The following is a 19,694-nucleotide window of genomic DNA, read 5'->3' as shown; positions in this document are numbered from 1 at the left end:
GCAAGTGTTGTTTGTGTCAGTTGAGACCTGTCGACACAGTTGACGGCGTTTCTCTTTATTTAGTTTCACGCGACCCCAAAGCAACGTTACAGTTAATATAATGATGTTGCGCTCCACCGACGTCAAAGTGAAACTGAAACGCTTTTCACCCGCGCGACTCAAGCCACACCCCCAAGAGAAGAACAGAGAGCCGAGAAGAGGTAAAGTGGATGTTTTGTCACTTGTTTTTACCGTTTATTTGAGTCTATTGAATACACAGAATACATTGGATTCATGTTGAATATCAACTTGTTGCTATGCTAAAGGTTATGGACGAGGAAGAGAATAATTCACTGCAATGAAACATGGGTGACTCGTTCGTGGACATTATGCCTCTCAACTGGCAACCCAACGATCGGCGCACACCTTTGAGCCAGGATTTCAGTTTCACGGACATGAGTCCTGGTCCCCTGCTGGTGTCCGAAACTAAAATAAAAGAAACCACCAGACGCCACCTATAAACACAGATAGAAACTACTGTATGTCCTGTCGCCTTCGCCAGTGTCATTAAACAATCGTATTCATAATCATGTCTCACATTTGCTCTTAGTTTTGTTTATCTAAAGTACATGTAGTGATTACTAATTTAAAACAACTATTTGAATGTGAGCAATGGTTAGTATAATTGACATTCCCAAGGGTCCAGAGTCATTTTTTCTGTGCACACAAGTGCAGCTCTAAAACATCAATTATGGCCTTAGAAGTGAAGGATGAACAATGATGATGTCTGTGTTGCTGCAGTTTACCATCATCGACCTCAGGCAGAAATAATTTTATGTGGTCTCATGTCTATTGTGTTTTACAGTCCTATAGTCCATGTTGGTGATGACTGGGCTCCTTGTCCTCTAAGTCATATCAAGTAATGATAATTGCCAGATAACAATAACTTTTTTATTTTTTAAGTTGAAAACTGCGTGTGATGTCTGCATGGTTCCCCACAGGTGAAGGGAGGCACTGTGAAGTGTCTGGTCTGCTGAGGTTGGTTGAAGATAACAGAGATGGACAGCAATCCAATGAACAGTGACACCACAAGTCTGACCACAGAAGGACGGCTGAAAGAGGAAGTCATGAGTGCTCCAGAGGAAGAAATACCTGAGCTGATGGAAACTGAATCAGAGGAAGGGCATTTTGATTCGTCTCCACAGTGTCATGATAGGCAGACGATGGAGGGAAGAGGTAAGAGAGGGTCACTCACTCGCCGTCTTCACTTGCCCGTATCACAGGTACTGTATCACGTCACGCACTGACTCTGAACTGAGACATTTTTCCAGGAGAGGAACAACAAGATGAAGTACCCATGGACGTTGATGTGAACACAGATCAAGGTGGACATGGTGGAGCTGGTGTCTCGACTGTGGATCATAGTGCAGATGTCAATGCCACTCTGATGACTCCACAACCACCAGGAGATGAAGAGACGGCATCATGCCAGGACGACCAAGGAGGTAGCAGGGAGCTCAGCTCACTCTCAGACCTCTCTTAATAAATGCAAGGCCTACCTTTTGTTCCATGCTGTGGTGTGTTGAATTAAACACCTGAGTTTGATTTGCAGGTGACATTCCAAACAGCACGAAAGATTTTGCCCTTCTGCAAGGTCATCAGTTGGACAACTGGACTTCAGGAGCAGAGCAGCCTGGCACAGAACACGGACAGAAGAACGAGCCAGACGCAGAAACACATGCTGAAGAGAGAACAGAAGGCTATGACAGTGGAGAGACAGAAGAGAAACATGAAGATAGTGGAGCTGCAGAGGTGGACGTGAACACTGGAGCAAGAGATTTAAATGAACCAGCAGCTTGGTCACTGACATCTACCTGCATCCACAAGAGAGAAGACTGCTGGACGGAGGATGCCAGTGCAGAAAACAGAGGCAGGGCTGTGGTGTTGGGAGAAGCTGGTCTGGTGAAGGCCGATGGCGATGAGAAGTTTGAGACAGCACTCCAGATCACCCACAGTGAAGCTGGAGAGGCAAGCATGTCTAAAAAGCTCGATCCGTCAGGCGAAGTGGGAAACACCGGTGAGAAGATCTCAGAAGAGAATGAAGGAGGTAAGTTGGAATATGAAACATGATAAGTTTGTCAGAGGTTCACCTGGGTGTGAAATGACTCTTCTCTTCATCTGAAGGGGTGTTGCATGAGAAAGAGGTTCCCACCACGATAGACAGCAGGACTGAAGAGATGAAGACTCCAGTGACACGTATCGATGTAAAGGATCATGAGGCAGAGATGAAATTACAAGAGAGCAGTGGGACACCGACCAGATCCCAGTCATCTGTGACCACACATCATCCAAGTTCCCTCCTAACCCAACAACCATTCGGACACAAGGCTCTCCTGGAGGAGGAACCTGCAGGTAACCAGAGCAACTCTCAACTGATTCATATTGGGTTGGTTCATTGTTTTCCTCTGTGGCCAGGTGACAGCAGTATTGTGGCCCAGGCTGGGAGTGTTGTCACCAGTTTGACCAATCACGAGTTTGCTTCTGTGGAAGGGAGAGATGAGAATGTTCAGAGGAACGCACCACATGATGCGATCAAGACACAGAGCGATCAAATGAGGGAAACAGCTGTGAAAGTCAATGAAGCTGAAGAGACACTGATGCAAACTAGGGGACAGAGAACTGAGGAGAAAGACCAAGCAGGTGACTACATGATGCACCTCCACTGACATCTCAACCATGACACCCAACGTTCATTTTAGGCTCGATAAACGTGTATGTCCCGCGGTCTTTTGACTTCACTTTTTCTATTTATTTCCGACTGAACGCTGACCACATTCATTTTTCATAATGTGCCGCATTGGATATCTACATTTAGTTATAACTATTGAGATATATGTTGCTGCCCGTACATGGCCAATGTTTCACCAGCCGTCTGCTGTTGATAACTGTGTTTCATGTTTGCTGAAATATATTTATGCCCACAACTGTTCTCCTCAACTCCCTGAACTTGTATTTCACAGAACCCACATTCATGATTCCAGGACTCTCCCTGCAGCAGGAGAAGGAGCAGCATGATGAGACTTCACTGCTGGGAGGAGGAAGAAAGAGAAAGAAACATCCACGTGACTCATACGAAGCAGAGGATCAAGTCAGAAGTGAGGAATGCACACTGAACTATTCAGTGTGTTCCAATATGGACGCTCATCATGTCTGTGTCAGTTGTTAATTCATCATTCTCTTTGCTGTTAAGCTGCTGAGCCACAAACACACTATGGTCTGAGGAACCAAGGAGCCACATGTTACCTGAACAGTGTCCTCCAGCTCCTTGTCATGACACCCGAACTCAGACCAAGGTTTGAAATACACCTTTTCACATTGAGCAACACACTAGGACACTTGTACTGCAGCATCACATGACCTTGTTCTATATTTGGAAAAGAGCTTTGGAGGTAACAGCATGGTGTGCAAACTGACTCCTGGCCGTGGTTTGATAAGGAGGATCAACATTCTGGTGCTTCCAGTTTGTGAATGTTTGAGAACCAAACCTTCTGCGTTTATCAGAAATCCATCGTCTTGGCTTCTTCAAATCCTGTTGACAAACTGCGACAGCAGTGTTGAAGATTGACAGACCTGTTGAAAATAACCTGTCCTTCACACCATGAGCACATCAAGGACCCTCAGAGCACCAATAATTAAATTAAATTAAAAGATGCAAGTGGACTAGATGGTCCTTTTAGTTTCCTAAACACCTGGCAGAAGAGCTGCAGCTCATCATCAGTCTTCTTCATGAATCAGTGGGTCATCAATAGGTGAGATCCACTGAACAAACCATTACCACGATAATGTCTCCGTGGTGAAAGGAACCTTCCACGTTTTGAGAAAAAGATTTTATTGTGGCAAATTTCACACTGAGACCTCTGTGTGTTGTCAGGCTGGATTCTGAGAGAGAGTTTGACCAAGAGCTCCAAAAACTCTTTGAGAACCTTGAGCACAGGGTATGTGAGACAAGGAACATCACCAGGCTTTTGGGAATTCAAAGTGGTAAGTCATTAAAAATCATGTTTTAGAGGCAGAATCAACATCAGTGGAAGGTTCTGTTTTGTGAGTGCAGAGTTGCAACCTATGCACTCAAAGACGTGTTTAGAATCTAAATGTTGTACACTGAAGATGAAACATTATCATTATTGTTTTGACAGTGTAGATTTACAAGCCAGTTCTTTGACTCCACCCTACAGTATATTGCATTCTAGCTTCACACTTGTTTACAGTGCTGAATGTGGAGGAAGCAAGGTGCAATGCCAGGCAGTTCAGAGAGCAGCGGTGGTCAGACTGACTGGCCTGAAGCATTTACTGGTCTTCATTTGTTTTGCAGTGTTTCAGCAGCGTGATGTGGCTGAATGCCTGGACGATATTTTCCAACGACTGAGCCCACAAGCCTCTGAGGTGAGCAGTGATGCTGTCTTCTTCCACTCTCACCGTCTGCCATGATAACTGATGTTTCTGTGTCCAGCTCTTCAGAGCAACTTGGAGAAACTCGACAAGATGCCTCAGGCAGCATGACATCACCAATGAGGACCTCCAGTGTTGGTCTTTGACTCTCCCACTGATATGTGATGAAAACGGCGGATACAATGTGGTGAGTATCTCAGTTCTACATGTCCAATGACCCTGTCGCTCACCGATTGACATGTTTTTGGTTTCCATCTAAACAGAAGGAAAGTGTGAGGATGTTCTTGAAGCCAAAGTCTCTGAGCGCAAACAACAAGGTGTTCTGCCCCACATGCTGTGAGAAAACAGAAGCGACACGAGTGAGTTTCAGTCAACTTCTAGCTGAGAACACTCAAGTGTTGGAGTGTAGCTCTTCCCTGTCTGGCCATGTGTCTGCAGAAGATGGAACTAGAAGCGCAACATTGATAGTGAAAAGAATGTTTTGTCTGCAGGAGTGTGAGCTGCTGGAAGCTCCAGAGAACTTGATAGTGCTTCTACTCAGATTTGAGTTTAATCCTGACTCCTGGTTCTACATCAAATCCCAATGTGATGTGCTTGTTCCCACTGAATTGAAGATGGAGGCGAGTAGATGAGTTTATATTATGTTTCCTCTGGTTACTCCACTTCATGAGTGACTGCTTCCTGTTCTAGGACTGCGACTACACACTGTGTGGGATGGTGGATCACACAGGGGGTCTGCGGGGAGGGCATTACACCACCACGGCCGGGTCCAGTCAAAACCAGACCTGGTATCAGTTCAATGACTCGTGTGTCACAGAGGTGAGAAAAGAGTGGAGCAAAATGACCTGACTTGGACTGGAGCTAGTGTCCAGTTCAAGTCCCTTGAGTGACAGATTTGACCTCTCTAGACTCATTGAAGCTTGACATTGAGTCTCACTGGAGATCCAAATGAGAACAGCAATAATGACTGACAAAGCACAATGACCTGACAAAGCCTTTATTGTTGTGAAGGCAGTATGAAAGAGTGATTTTAGAACTTTGATGTCTACTGTTCTGAACTTCATGTAAGCAAAAATTGCATCTGACACGCTTGAAAAACCTTGTCAGCAAACAGGATTCAGACCTTTCTATCACTGAATATGTTGACTTGGAACTTAAAGCAAGCATTTAGAGACTTGAAAACCAGTGACTTGGTTTCACTCCTGAACTAAAGCATCATCCAATGATGATCGTCTTCCCCTAATATCTCTCTCTGATGTTAAAGGTTTCAAATCCTTGTGAGTCAAAAGAGAGCATCAGGTCAGTGTTGGAAAAACAAAACCCATTTCAAGATTATGGCTTGAATCTCACACATGACTTCAATTCACCTGACTTGTTCAACAGATCCAAACATGCCTACCTTCTGAAGTACCGAGGTAAGACACGACACTGCACGTCTGCTGACGGATCCCGTCTCACCACCTGTCTCTCACATGTGCAGCGACATCAGCTCCACAGAGCAACAGCATTGCCATCAAGGGTGAGCTTTAACACCACTTTTGTCTTCACTGGGTTTGAAGCAGCTTCAATGGTATCACAGGCAAAATGGGAAAATGCTTCTCTCATACACCAGACATTACATTATGACCACCTGGAGCCAGAACAGTGGAAGATGTGGGAACAAACACAGGTCTGTCACAACAGTCGGTGTGCTGTAGCTCTGATTTCATCCCTCACTGGAGGAAACCCAGGAGTGTGTCACTCCCAGCCAGGTCCTGTACCTGTTGACCTCTTAGGGAGGCAGTCACAGGCTCACTCAAGCAGTATTTAAAGCCAGTCGATTCTTTTCGTTCCACAGTGTAGTTTAAGGATTCAGTTTAAGGAAGAAGACAATGTGAACATCTGTTCAGTTCATGCTTTCACTGGGCTCTTCCAGGTTTTCTCTGTCTATATCCAAACACATTGATTGTTGCCACCTGAGTTGTCTCCCCTCGCGACTGGGGCTTATAGGCATCGCAGTCATCAGCACCTCATACTTCAGTGCAGTTGTTAGTCTTTCAGTCTGCAACATTAGAATCTGCCTCAATTCAATGAAGAGCCAACCTTTTAATTTTTAATGCAGGTTAAATCAAGGCAGAGTCAAAACTGTGGAAAACACTTCGGAGGGGGCCCAGACTTTTTCAGTTTGTGAGCTGCTTATAAATGGTCTTAATGATACCACAAAAATGCAAATCAAATATATTTTTATGAGTAATATAATATAAATAATACAATGTCAAGTAAATAAATGATCTAAAGAGAGTAGTCTATCTTGTTCTTGTTTGTTATTCTCTCCCTCTCTGCTGCAGGTTCAGAACAATAGGCTACAATTTGGTGACAAAATACACAAAGCATCTTGAAACTGCTGAAAAATACTGAACATGTCAGGCAAATGTCATGTAATTAAGCCTTGGCTATTTTTGTCTATTAATGAAACAAAAGAGGAATAAGACTTTACATTTCTTCACATAACTGTTTCAAAACAGGATGTTGTTACTGCATGCATCTATATTACACAATGCAAATCTCATCTTTTTTCCACCGGTCTATAAGCAGTGCAGTCACTACAAATGCCATAGAATGGTCAGGATTTCCATGTTCCAGCTCTAAAATGTATGAGTATATGCCACATCACTTCTGAAAAGGGTCTCCAGGTCTCAGATTCAAGTCACCGTAACTCGAGAGTGATGGAACCTCACATGCTGATCGTTGTTATGGAAACACTGAAACAGACAGATCAAACTGGTCTCGGGGATCCGCTGCACGACTCTGCAATCTGCTGAGTCCGTCTTTGCAATCGACCGGGAGACATGAATGGAACTCCTGATCTGTATTTATTCTGATTTACCATGGACTTGCGATGTGTTCATTTACGTTTCCAATCACAGACTGTGATCTGAGAGACCCACCAGCGCTCTGTGTGGGCGTTGAAGAGATGCTGCAGACCGGCTCCGCAAACAAATGACTTCAGACTTTTAGCGAGGAGGGCGTCTGCATGGGCGGCCGTGGCGTCTGCATGAAAAAATGGACATCCAATTCTTGACCGTATCTTGGCCACCAGATTACGCTGGTATATGGTGGCATGTGGCGGCCAAGCCGCGGTCGAGAATGTGTCGTCCATTTTTTCATGTTTTGCAGACGCCCTCCCAGATAAAAGCCTGCTTTACGGCAATCTGTGACCAATAATAGACGAAATACATGGCACGAGTGTAGTTTAGGTCATAACAATGTGAAACGCTGAACTCATTCACCGAGTCAATCATGCATCTGATGATGCGTCTACAGGCCGTGACTGGCATTGAAAGAATCCAGCTCTCCACAGAGTCTTTGTCACTACCAAAGTCATTTATTAAAAGCAACAGCATCAGGAACGAAACCGATCCAGGGAGGATGATTCCATAGGAACTAATGCGAACATGCTTCTCAGCAAATGGGACTAAAAAGAACTGTGCAAACATGTAGTGGAACCATTAATAGTAATCTGTAAAATGTTTCCTTGAATTCAAAAGGTTCCTACAGTGCAAATGCACTGAAGGTCAGCATCCCCCAGTAACTAATCTAAATATGGCATTTTCTAATGTATTATACAACTTTGTTTCTTTCAAGTGCCAAAGGTCGACCGCTCCATTCAGACCAGTGATGAAGGCCTGTTAAAGGTAAATGACTCATATGTGATATCCAACTCCAGACGGTGGAGAGGTGGCAAACGTAAACGCTGTGCTGTCTCTTCCCGCTGCCGTTTCATGCAGCGCAGCATTGACTACTTTTGTCTCATCTAAAATCACTCAGTTAGAAATGCATGAGAAATGGGAGGTTTGACTAGTGTATACATATTGCAGCACGGGTGTGAGGATGGGTTGCTGACATGTATCAGGGGACTCCATATTTCAATCAAACTTTCAGGGCTGGTTGGAAATGAGCTAGCTGCATTGTGTTCTCTATTCAGTTTTGTCTTGGTCTTGACTCAGTCCCGGGTTAGGTGAGTTTAACTTCAACACTGAGTTTCATTCACAGACTCACTGTCGCGCTGTCTCATGCTGGAACTATCGGGTCATGTTTCCAGGCTCAAGAGAAGGGCACTGTGTTAAAGTGTGTTCCCACAAGTCTTTTAAGTTCAACTGGAGCAGCTGAGCCTCAGTGTTTGAGTCACACAGTAATTCAATGGTCTGAGAAGACCTGCTGATTCATGGTTGTCATCTTGATAATGAGAGTCTATTTTCATCATGCAGCTTCATGTAAATATGATATGTATATACAGTATTTGATGGGCGTGTATATATCATGGACTTATTCTTCCTTTTTTTCAGATGATGATTCTTCCAGTTGTTTTCATTGGATTGCTCCTGGTGTTCATTTTTTGTGGCAGTTCCATGTGCTGTAAAACTTGTCTTTAACAAATGCATGATTTGGAAAATTTGGAAGTGAGTGTTTTTCCCGTGTGATATATTGAGAAGGACTCTTCTTTTATTCTTACAAAAAAATGGTTGCATCAATATTTGCCAACTCAGCGGGTAAATGAACAGTCCAGGCAAAATTCAGACTGTGATTGAAACAGTCATGGTTGTTGGTTATTATAATCTAATAATATAATAATATAATGATCATCAGATGCATATATCAGAATCACTTCTCAAATTGTGTTTGACGTCTGACTCTTTTACAAATTAAGCTTCGAAGTATTTCAAAGTATTCATTTCTTTACTGTCGACAACTAGTAAATAAATGTTGAATAGAAGTGCAATTGTTTGTTCCATATACCCTTCGCTAGGTACCATGTGTCTGTGATTCCTGTCAAAACAACTCCCCAGTGCACAAGACAGTGGTCTCATCCAAGTCTGGTGACCAGAGTTGTGAGTTGTGTTTTAGTGGGAGCAGTTATACACAGGCAGAGTGGTGATTTCTGTGAGTAGACAGTGCAACGCTGTACAACGCTAGCAACCTCTTCAAACACCTGAAGTGCAAACATCCCAAAGCTTGTGCCAAAACTGAGAGAAGGAATGAGCCAGAGAAGTCTGCTGCAACTGCACCATCACAGCGAAGAACTTTGCTGGAGAGTTTCAAGAAGAGCCATGTCTATACAGTCAATGTGTCTATCACTGGATACGTGAAACAAAGTTAGGTTTCAAATATGTTGCTTTATGTTATTCATATTTATGCTAATTCTCTGTTTAAACATTCCTATTTTGAACCGTGCACATTAAAGCTGCTGCATATGGACCTTGTCGCCACAGCCAGTCATTATCCTCCACCTCAGCCTCTCTGTTCATCCTCCCTAATCCTCCTTCATCATGTCCATGAATGAAGATAAATCCTTCTGATGTTCTTCATGCCTCGTGTTCCCTGTCTCTCCTCTCCATCTTCATCGAAGTCTGACCTCCCTAACTTGGTCTCAAAACCTCTTCACATGATTGAATTTTTCATTGTAATGTCAGACATGCAGCTATCAGGTATTGTCTTCTGACTGCAGCAGCCAAAACAAAAGCCTGTCTTTGACCCAATGTACTGGGCCAGCCAGCACCATGGGCTCAGCACTGCAGAATCCATAAGGAGTGCACCTGGAAGACGTCTTGTCGAGAATGAAAGTGAAAGCTTGACAACTGATCCAAAGGCGGGTTTCCCCTCAGAATGTTTTTACACTGTTTATGATACTTTGAGTGCTTTTTGGATTTCATATTCAAATATATCAACATAGATAATTAAATGAAGTTTCAAAATGGCGTCTGTCTCCCTGGTTTGAAGGTGATGTTTCACTTCTCTAGACTGTGTGACTACTGCATTTGACGTTTTACACTTAAGCATCTCTGTTTATTTGCATCCTGTTCACACTTGCACGATTCAGATGTGAAAACTGTGAGCTTTGCCGTGTGCACCCCACCTCTCCACCAGTTTAATGTCGTAAAGCACAGGGTGTGTTCAAAGATGCTGCTCACTGTTCACTGAGAGATTCATCTGCAGATACGAACTGCTGAGGAGAACCAAGTCCACCCTCCTGGAGAGAAATTCCCTCACATAAAATGACACACTGGCCAACACAGTAACAAATAGTGGGGCTAAAACCCACCTGTTTCCTCAATGCAGTGATCGACTGAAGCGGAGACTTGATGATTGAACGCAGGACCAGCTCGTCAGCATTAGTCCATGTTTTCAGATTCCACATTTTGACAGACTAAGAAGAAGGTCTGTGGCGCAGACTGAAGACTTGAGATGATGGGTGCATCTGCATGTAGTTTTTATTTTCACTGTCCAGGAACTCACAGAGGTTTCTTGATGGCACTTAACTGTCCATAGATGCTCTTATGTGAACTACTGCAATTTATTTCTAACACCACAAACAAACTCCAGGCAAGGAATGCTGCAGTGAAAAGCAAGCCATGTCCTTTGTGCAAAGGAGACCTGGGATTTCCATCGTGTTCAAGTCATGAGTTCATCTGCAAGTACTATTGGGTAGTGGCTTGATGACACTGTTAAAAATGACTGCAGTGTGGCTGAAGTGCGCCACTGGTTGGTTGGTCACCAGTGTGCACAGTGGACTTGGCTAGTGTTCAACATTACTTCAGCCAGACAGTGATTTCATTGGCGGTAACTCTGTTCCAGAGGCCCATCATAAACTCATTAACCTGTATCCTTCAGTGCTAAAATCCACATAAAATAATGAGGGCAGATTGTCAGGGGTAAAACCAAATTTGAGATATAGACCGTTTGAGAAATATGACCTTTGCAAAGGTTGGGGTGTTTCGTCAAGTCAAGTTTTCTGTTTTTTCATGTCGGTTCTGGGGGGATCTGAGATGTGGATAACCAAAAACTTCTCAGGCTTCTGTGATGTCATGTTGTCTTTAATTCAGAACAGAAGGACACAGCACTTGTCCAAAAAGCATCTAACAGAAAAGAAAGTCTGAAACAATGGCAGGAATAATGAATCCAAGTGGATGAAACAAATGTTTGGCTCCTTTGTTTTTCCCACCCGACAGGACTGAGCCCAGAAGAGACCTTTGCTGCTGCACTGATGTGAGATGAGAATCTGAGTGGCATCACAGGTGTCCACCAGGAAGCAGCAGCAGGACTTGAATGGTGGACAAGTGTCTGAGTCCATGTTGAGCCAGGAGAGACTTGTCTGTCAAGTTCTCGCTCTGGTAGCACACACGGAAGTCTGAGGCTGAAAGAGACGCAACATGTTTCAAATGAAGACACGGTGAGATAAAACTACATCTATCAGGCACACTTGACTCTGTGTAGTGTTATAATAATAATATATTGTTAATATTAATATATTATTAATATTATTATTGTTATTATTGCTGTTGTTATTAAGAATAACAATAACAAAAAAAACGTAATAATTTGTTTTAAGTTGCAAGATAAGACTTGCGACAATAGCGAAGAAACGAAGTCGGTCTTACTGAGTTGCAGTTTCGTTTTGAGAATCTCTTTCAGCGCCGTCACGGTCATTTTCCCGAACTGCTCTTCATTCTGGCACAGATCGAGGACCAAACTGTCCCCTCTGGGTCCGCTGACGTAAAGCTGGATCACCATGCTGCTGCCTCCTCGGGTGGGATGAGACACTTGGTTCGAGTAGAACAGTTCTTTCTGATCTGGCTTTTTTCATGAGACCTCCTCCAAGCAGAAGTCACGTGATTTCTCTGAACTATGGACGAGATCATAACTCACCTAACGAAGACATCTGGAGACTGAACAAGCAAACATGGGCTTCTGGAATTCTAAACCCGCTGTGACCAACACGACCATCAAGAACACATCGACTGAGACACCGACCAGAACCGACATTACCCGAACTGCTGAGGAGAAATGCTACGACCCGAAAGACCCCAACCTGGAGTTTGTGGAGCGAGAGGACGAGATGGACGGTGAGAGGGAAGGAAACCCCGTGGAATCTATTGATGATGATGTGCAAAGTATTTGTAAACTTGGGACCAGTAACCCGAGAAGAAGCGTAATGTGAAATGACTAGACTCAGACCAGGCTGTGGCATTTAAAAACACGTGGTTTCCTTCTTTTGACAGAACGCGTATTTTATGATTAATCCTGATTCTGTTACAATTATACGGGTGTTTAGATCCAGCTCCATTTTTGCCTCAACGCTGTAGTTCTCTATTTCTAAGAAGTATGTCTTTGCTTTCCTCGGAGGAACAAATGACGCCATTTAAAAGTTTTTTATTCCTCGTTTTAGATCCCTGCGCCTTTAGAAATACATCACTTTGTAATGTAGTTATTGTTATTATTTATAGCTGTATGGAATTGGCAACTAAAAAATGCTATTGTTAACCTTATTTTACAGTGACTTTTTTCTAAACACGCTTAAAAATAAAGCCCTACATGCATCTAAACCTGCCATTATAAGCTTGTTTTATAGTAACTGTTCTAACCTCTGACCTCAAAACGAATTTCTGTGTAAATTAGGCTTATCCGAAACATGATTTTTTAAAAAGTTAATGATCTTATTATTGTTATTTCTGTTCATCAGTCTTGTGCGTCAACTACAAGTCTCCAAGAGCGCTGATGTCCTGCGGTCACTCCGTCACCCCCATGTCACTCACAAGTTACTGCCGTCATTTATTGGAAGAGGTAAATGTGGCCGTTGAGCTGACACTGAACTCACCAGTTCTCATTCAATATGACGTGTACATGTTGTGTCACTGAGTGGAAGGAGACAAAGGTCATCATAATCAAATGTCATTATAAAGCAGGATTGGAATTACAGGATAAATAAAAAATATTTTTAATGTTTCACTGTTCACAGCCTTCAGCTGAACACTGAACACGTTCAGAGTGACTTCATTCCCTTTTGTCGTCCCAGGGGCGCAGCAGGTTTGTGTGTGCTGTGTGTGAGGAAGAATGGTCCTTCCAGGAGGTTCAGAAAATGGCTCTTCTAACTCCTCAAGAGGCTGATGACTTTGAGAAGGTGATGTGGGAAAACTATAAAGAGGAATTTGAAGTCAAATCTGTGAGTTCAATCAGGTATTTCTTCTTGTATGTCCAACACCTATATCTATATATAAAAACTTTCTCCAATGTTTCCTTCTTCTCCTCCTCAGTGTCCAGGCTGCAAGTCTTCTTTCCTGAGAACCAACCTCAACGACCTCAGTGTCAAATGCACAGTTTGCAGTGCTGGTAGAGTTGGCATTTACATCTTCTGCTGGCAGTGTTTGAGGGAGTGGAGAGGTCCAGCTCCTCGAGCAGACCGTTGTGACAACGAAGGTTGCAACAAAACAGTACTGGAGACACTGAAGAACTGTCCAGACATTGTCTTTCAACATTCAGGTTTAGCCAAGGTCACTGGTTGCCCTTCAGTGCGGGCCTGTCCCACATGTGGTGTCCTGGTGGAGCACAATTCAAATCACTGTAAGTCCATCAACTGTGACCGCTGTAAAGTGCCCTTTTGTTTTATCTGCCTGAAAATGAAAGAAAAGTGTTACGCAACAAGCTCTCCCTACACACCGTGTTGTGATGGTGTGGCTCCAAGACAAAGCTTCATTCCTGCACGGCAGAAAACATAAAATGAGGCCAAACATAATGGCAATAATTGGCTTTTGTTTATTTTTTTCTTGTCGACTTTCTTGTCATTGTCTGATTCTTTTTAAATGGACAGATACCAACCTCTGTCACAATCAGGGGTTTCAGTCTGGTGCAGTAATAAAGTTACCTTTGTACTTGTTACATTTTTTAGTGGGGCTAGTGCAAAATGTCTTTCAAACATTTCATTCAGATGAAAGGAATTGCATAAAAGGGATCACAATGACCAGGGGCTGTATTCCTAAATATTGTTTGTGGCCACATTCTTAGAATCGTGATATTTTCTTAGAATTTCCCCTAAAAATGAGGAGTGAATCCTCATAAAGGGAAAAGCTGGTGGCCAGAAGAGGCAGGAGAGATATTTGTGTGAATGCTCGATGGATGTTCTTAGCTTTTCTTTCATAGTTCGTCCACCATTTTTTTTCTTCACAACTCCTCCTTTAGTAGCCCTAGATTCACCAAGACATTTCAGGCTTTTTCCCAAAGTTTTCCTATTTAAAATCAATTTTGCCAAGATTTAATTAAAGCTCCTCCTCACTTTCTTCTCGAAACTCCATCAAAGGCTTAACATGTAGCCACACTTAACTGTGGCCTGAAATCAAAGGTTTGTGCCAATTCTTGAAAAATGAGACATAATGCATGATAAAAATTTATCATTTCCTCAAGTAAACAATGTTCCCGCTTAAAAAAAACCCTTTTCTCGTGTCATCCGGTCAAGAAATGTGGGACACCGTCAGTATGAGAGTGAATGCCACTAGTGCTTTGTTTTCACTTTATTATTGCGCAATTTCAAACCCACACGCAACATGGACAGTTTTGCTTTCATTTACAGGAATGACCGAGACACTGAATGTCAGACATGCACTTCAGTTGACAGGTGTGTCCCACAAAAGAATGTTTTGCAGTGCATCAGTTCTGCATGTCTGACAGCATGTTGTTATATGACGCGAACTTGACATCAACGAGTGTATGTGCTGGGGAGGAACCAGATCCAGAGTTACTGCTGTGTAATACCAGACCTACGAAGTCATGCGACGCCCTTTGTTTCATGGTTTACCACCGCGAAAGATCATTCTCTCGCTCTCGGGAGTTCACACTGATCACGTAGAAAAAAGCATTTAGGGCCACCGTAACTTCAAGATCTTACACGGTAAATACACACGTACTCATATATATTGACTAGATAAGAGCGAAACACAGGAGCAGGAAGTTGCTAAACTAAATCAGTAAAAAGGATATGGAATGCTGTCAGATTAAAATAACCAGGAACAGCAGCTGCACTTTCGTTTTCAGTGTCTCTCCTCTGGGTTCAGTGGTGTAAAGCTGGATCAGCAATCTGCTGGCTCCACGGGTGAGGACTTTAAACTGTTTACAGCCCTCTTCCTCTCTGAAACATCTGCAAGATTATTTTAACACATCACTCGGGCAGGGTCGAACTGAGATCGGACAAAATGGGCTCCTGGAATTCTACGCCAGCTACTGCAACAACTACGACCACTGCCCAGCACAAGACCGCTGCAGTGGAGAAATGCTACGACCCGAAAGACCCCAACCTGAAGTTTGTGGAGCGAGAGGACGAGATGGACGGTGAGAGGGGATCAATACCTTGCGGTGGTCTAATGCAGAGATGGGCAATTGTTTCTCTTAAGGGCCAGGTTATGTATTGTGACCATTGAGAGGGGCCTGTCAAACTCAAAGAAGGAGGCTAAGAGAAAATTGAAAGTAAAAATGAAGCGATGACATCACTTGTGATTGTGAAATTACACTTTTAAAGATGCAGAGAAAAGTTGGTTTGGTGTGTTTTGTTTTTAAACCACATTCCATTTAAAGATTCTTGATGTGTCTCATACATTTCAAAATCTACTTTTAATTCTGATGTTTTTTAAGGGACAAGAAATACTCCTAAAGTAGTAGTAACAATTAAGAAAAATAAGCAAAGACAAAGTTGTGTTTCAGTTGCATCATAATGAACAAATAACAATGCAAAAGACAAAAATGTCAGAGACAATGTCAGTTTTAACGTTTTACTCGGACTGCAGAAGGGCCACGTAAACACAGTCAACGGGCCACACTTTGCCCACACCTGGTCTAATGTGTGTATGGTCGTTGTGCCAGTTGTGAACAAGTGGAGATGAAACAGGTTCTGTTGTGCTGTGAACAGAGTAGCCCCACATGTCCTGTTGTTCATTAAAAAAAAAAAAACATTTTGAGGTGATGCAAGCAAAAATAATTTCAGTGTCAAACTGCAGGTCGAATAATAATTTAATCTGTTCCTGCCACAACAGCAATCTATGTACTGCTCTCTGGTCATCTTGAGCAGAGCACAGACTCTCCTCAGCTCCAGCCTTTCTGTCATGTTCTGTTCTCCCGTGCTTTTATTTTGTTCGTGTCTCGTTTCCTTTTCCTTCATTCCCTCCAGCGTCATGGCAGCGCAGCTGGATCTCGTCTGATGAAGTCTTCACTGCTGTGCCTTCCTAAAGGCCCTGGGGGTGTCACTCAGCCAAACTTCCGGCAACAACCTCCAGACTAATAGACAGACAGAGACTGCCGGCCGAGAGCTGGATCCCTTGCTGAGATACATCTCTGCGCAGGATCCTTCCTCCTGGTCCTCCCTCCTTCCCTGGGTGGAATATGCCTTCAACTGCCACACCTCATTGTCCACGGGCATGTCTCCCTACTTGTTCGCATATGGGTATCAGCCTTCTGTCAGCCTGCAATTGCACCAGGGTCCATCCATAGGCAATCATGACACTTTCTGGTTCCTCGGGTCAGCACAGAATGTACTTTTTAACCTCTCATCTGAGAAGTCGGGCATGGACGACTGTGTTTTGTAAATGGGTAACAGACTTACATGAAATTGTATCATGTTTGTTCATCAGTCTTGTGTGTCGGCTACAAGTCTCCGAGAGCGCTGATGTCCTGCGGTCACTCCGTCACCCCCATGTCACTCACAAGTTACTGCCGTCATTTATTGGAAGAGGTAAATGTGGCCATCGAGCTGACATGTAACTGTGACCTGTTTATGAAGTAGCCTTTCCTGTCATCAATGAAATGAAGGTAAAAGTGAAATATAGTTTTCATTCATTCTCTTGTCGTCCCAGGGGCGCAGCAAGTTTGTGTGTGCTGTGTGTGAGGAAGAATGGTCCTTCCAGGAGGTTCAGAAAATGGCTCTTCTAACTCCTCAAGAGGCTGATGACTTTGAGAAGATGATGTGGGAAAACTATAAAGAGGAATTTGAAGTCAAATCTGTGAGTTCAATCAGGTATTTCTTCTTGTATGTCCAACACTCAAAAACTTTCTCCAATGTTTCCTTCTTCTCCTCCTCAGTGTCCAGGCTGCAAGTCTTCTTTCCTGAGAACCAACCTCAACGACCTCAGTGTCAAATGCACAGTTTGCAGTGCTGGTAGAGTTGGCATTTACATCTTCTGCTGGCAGTGTTTGAGGGAGTGGAGAGGTCCAGCTCCTCGAGCAGACTGTTGTGACAATGAAGGTTGCAACAAAACAGTACTGGAGACACTGAAGAACTGTACAAACATTGTCTTTCAAAGTCCAGGCTTGGATAACATCACCAATTGCCCCTCAGTACGAGCCTGTCCCAAATGTGGTGTCCTGGTTGAGCACAACAAATCCGGATGCAAGTATGTCGTCTGCCGCCGTTGTAAAGCAAAATTCTGCTTCATTTGCTTGAAGATGGAAAAGGACTGTTACAGGCGATTTAGCTGGTTTGATCCCTGCAGTGACGGTGTGGCTCCCAGACAAACTTCCATTCCTGGTCGACGGCCTGTTTGAAGGCAGCACGTATACAATGGCTACATTTGTTTTCAGAAAAAAATCTACAAGGGAAATTTCTTGTCACAATCGGATGATGGGCCCATGAAAGTAGATCTGTTGATGAAACTTTCAAAAGGTGCCAAGTCTTCCTTGTGCAATTATAACGCCTCTTCATACAGAATGTGTTACACTAATTGAGCGAGTAAATGGAGTCTTTTTACATTTATTTTGTAGAACCAACTTCACAGTGATTGTTTTTCCCCCAAACCTTTTTACACTGGTAACAAGTAAGTGCCCTGGAACAACACCTTTGAAGACACCTGGTGTAGCCATGAACCATGTTGGGTTACACGTGTGAATAGTGTGAGGGCCGTACACTCTCATGCCACAGTGGAATCCATGGACCATCCATAGAATATTCTGCTTCAAGTGTTGCAGTTTTATAGGGCTTGACAAGTGGCAGTGCAAGCCATCCACTATTGCATCCAGTGCTGTCTGCGGATAAAAGAAATGTGATAAATTAACTAACTTGAGCAATCTCTTATTTTATTTATTTATTACTAAAAACATGCGGCACAATTACAAACGTAGCTTTGCCCACCAAAACCACATTCCAGTTGCCTGTTTTATGGCAAGCCTCTGAACAAGAGAGAAAGAGCAAACCAGAAAACATCTCGCTACCATCAAGTAGATATTTGTCGGCTAGCATCTAGAATTCCATGTCATCTCCTCACGTTGGTAGATGGTCGACACGTTCTAATAGATTCAATGTCACCATATCGTCCACCTCTACCTCCGGACAAATGAGGTGAAACTGGTTCATCACAGCACAGCAGTTGAAGAATGCTGTTTTAGACACTGGAGCTCTGACACAAAGTTGGCACAGTTGAAGTTGCTCAGGTTTTCATTGGGAGAGGCCAGGAAGGACAAGAATAGACACGTGTACATCAGAGGAACAGCTCATGGAGGAAAGACTGGAGACAAAGTTAGGGAGGCCAGGTGATTTGGGCACATAGAGAGGAGAGACAGGGAAGATGTTGAGTTGGAAATGGAAGTCACATGTAAGAGAAGGAGAGGAAGACAATCGATTCATCCAGATTCATGCATGTGATAAAGTACATGAAGAGGAGAGGTGTGACTGCGGAGGATGGACAAGGCAGGTTAAAGTGGAAGAGGCTGAGTTGCTGCTGACAGGAAATGCCAAAAGATGAAGACTAGACATGAGTCTTCTTGTGGAGATGTTGGAATCATAATGAAAGTTAAGTAAAAAAAACAAAAGCTGTAAGTCACTTGTATCTGGCTGGTGCAACAGGTCAGTGTCATGGTTCGTGCTTTTACTTTGTCACTTCCGGTGTACCGGTTCCTTGTTTTCCTGTTTTCTTTCTCACTCCCTCCAGCTTCATGGCAGCGCAGCTGGTCCTCATTCCACTGATTGCCTCTGCTGAGATTTATACCTTGGAGAACCAGCATGTGCTGCCAGGTGATCGTCTTATGTTCTCATGGTGCATTCTCTCTCTCTCTCTCGATTGCTCCGTTCGCTTGTGACCCTGTTTATCTCTCTGCTTTGCTCTGCGTCCATCTCCTCGTTCAGTCACCTTTGTCTCTCTTCTCGCTCTATCTAGCTCTCCTATCGCTTGCTCCCTGTCATTAGCTCCACATTAGCTTCCTCGTGTGTTTGTGTTACTCGGTATTTTAGTTCAGCCTGTGTGCTAGTTATTTCCTCGGTTAGAGTGTTTTTTTAGTTTTGTATTAGCCATGTGAGAGTTATATCCGAGTGTTTCTTAGTTGTCCCCATTTTCAGGCTTGTATTTCTTACACCTGCTTTCTGTTTAAAGCTTATCCCCTCCGTTCGTGTTTGTTGTCCGTGCTCCGCTTCTGGTGTCGTCGCCCTCAGTTCACCTTATTGTTCGTGTTTGATTTGTGTGTTTTTTTGTAATAAATTATTCGCT

At 43.5% G+C, this 19,694-nt stretch overlaps 3 protein-coding genes across 8 annotated transcripts; all 3 read left to right on the top strand.

Moving 5' to 3' along the window:
- LOC128755231 (uncharacterized) lies at positions 1-10,095 on the top strand. Of its 5 annotated transcripts, none has more exons than XM_053858398.1 (20): positions 4-200; positions 981-1,215; positions 1,311-1,484; positions 1,592-1,791; positions 1,867-2,086; positions 2,164-2,391; positions 2,455-2,679; positions 3,000-3,134; positions 3,230-3,332; positions 3,911-4,020; positions 4,352-4,422; positions 4,490-4,615; positions 4,692-4,787; positions 4,920-5,048; positions 5,119-5,247; positions 5,693-5,727; positions 5,812-5,843; positions 5,909-5,947; positions 8,053-8,102; positions 8,754-10,095. In XM_053858398.1, the coding sequence occupies exons 2-20, from the start codon at positions 1,038-1,040 to the stop codon at positions 8,838-8,840; spliced, it is 2,367 nt and encodes a 788-aa protein (XP_053714373.1). In that variant the 5' UTR covers positions 4-200; positions 981-1,037; the 3' UTR covers positions 8,841-10,095. The 5 variants fall into 5 exon arrangements, with proteins under 5 accessions (XP_053714374.1, XP_053714373.1, XP_053714371.1 ...); XM_053858396.1 differs by adding an exon at positions 845-898 and having other exon boundaries at positions 1,592-2,086; XM_053858399.1 differs by having other exon boundaries at positions 1-200; positions 1,592-2,086; positions 2,530-2,679.
- A 1,394-nt stretch (positions 10,096-11,489) lies between these two features.
- Positions 11,490-14,440, top strand: LOC128756058 (E3 ubiquitin-protein ligase ARIH2-like). Of its 2 annotated transcripts, none has more exons than XM_053860208.1 (4): positions 11,490-12,308; positions 12,926-13,026; positions 13,259-13,405; positions 13,497-14,440. In XM_053860208.1, exons 1-4 carry the CDS (start codon positions 12,146-12,148, stop codon positions 13,956-13,958), a joined length of 873 nt encoding a protein of 290 aa, XP_053716183.1. In that variant the 5' UTR covers positions 11,490-12,145; the 3' UTR covers positions 13,959-14,440. The 2 variants fall into 2 exon arrangements, with proteins under 2 accessions (XP_053716183.1, XP_053716185.1); XM_053860210.1 differs by having other exon boundaries at positions 11,506-12,308; positions 13,259-13,419; positions 13,497-13,639.
- A 224-nt stretch (positions 14,441-14,664) lies between these two features.
- LOC128756091 (E3 ubiquitin-protein ligase ARIH2-like) lies at positions 14,665-17,792 on the top strand. The gene is made up of 5 exons (XM_053860285.1): positions 14,665-15,325; positions 15,404-15,561; positions 16,854-16,954; positions 17,076-17,222; positions 17,302-17,792. Exons 2-5 carry the CDS (start codon positions 15,426-15,428, stop codon positions 17,761-17,763), a joined length of 846 nt encoding a protein of 281 aa, XP_053716260.1. The 5' UTR covers positions 14,665-15,325; positions 15,404-15,425; the 3' UTR covers positions 17,764-17,792.
- Positions 17,793-19,694: the final 1,902 nt, after the last annotated feature.

This window comes from Synchiropus splendidus, chromosome 3, assembly GCF_027744825.2.
Source record: "Synchiropus splendidus isolate RoL2022-P1 chromosome 3, RoL_Sspl_1.0, whole genome shotgun sequence".
Taxonomy (NCBI): Eukaryota; Metazoa; Chordata; class Actinopteri; order Syngnathiformes; family Callionymidae; genus Synchiropus; species Synchiropus splendidus.
The sequence above is the reverse complement of the archived record's forward strand: the minus strand, read 5'-3'. Positions and strand labels throughout refer to the sequence as shown.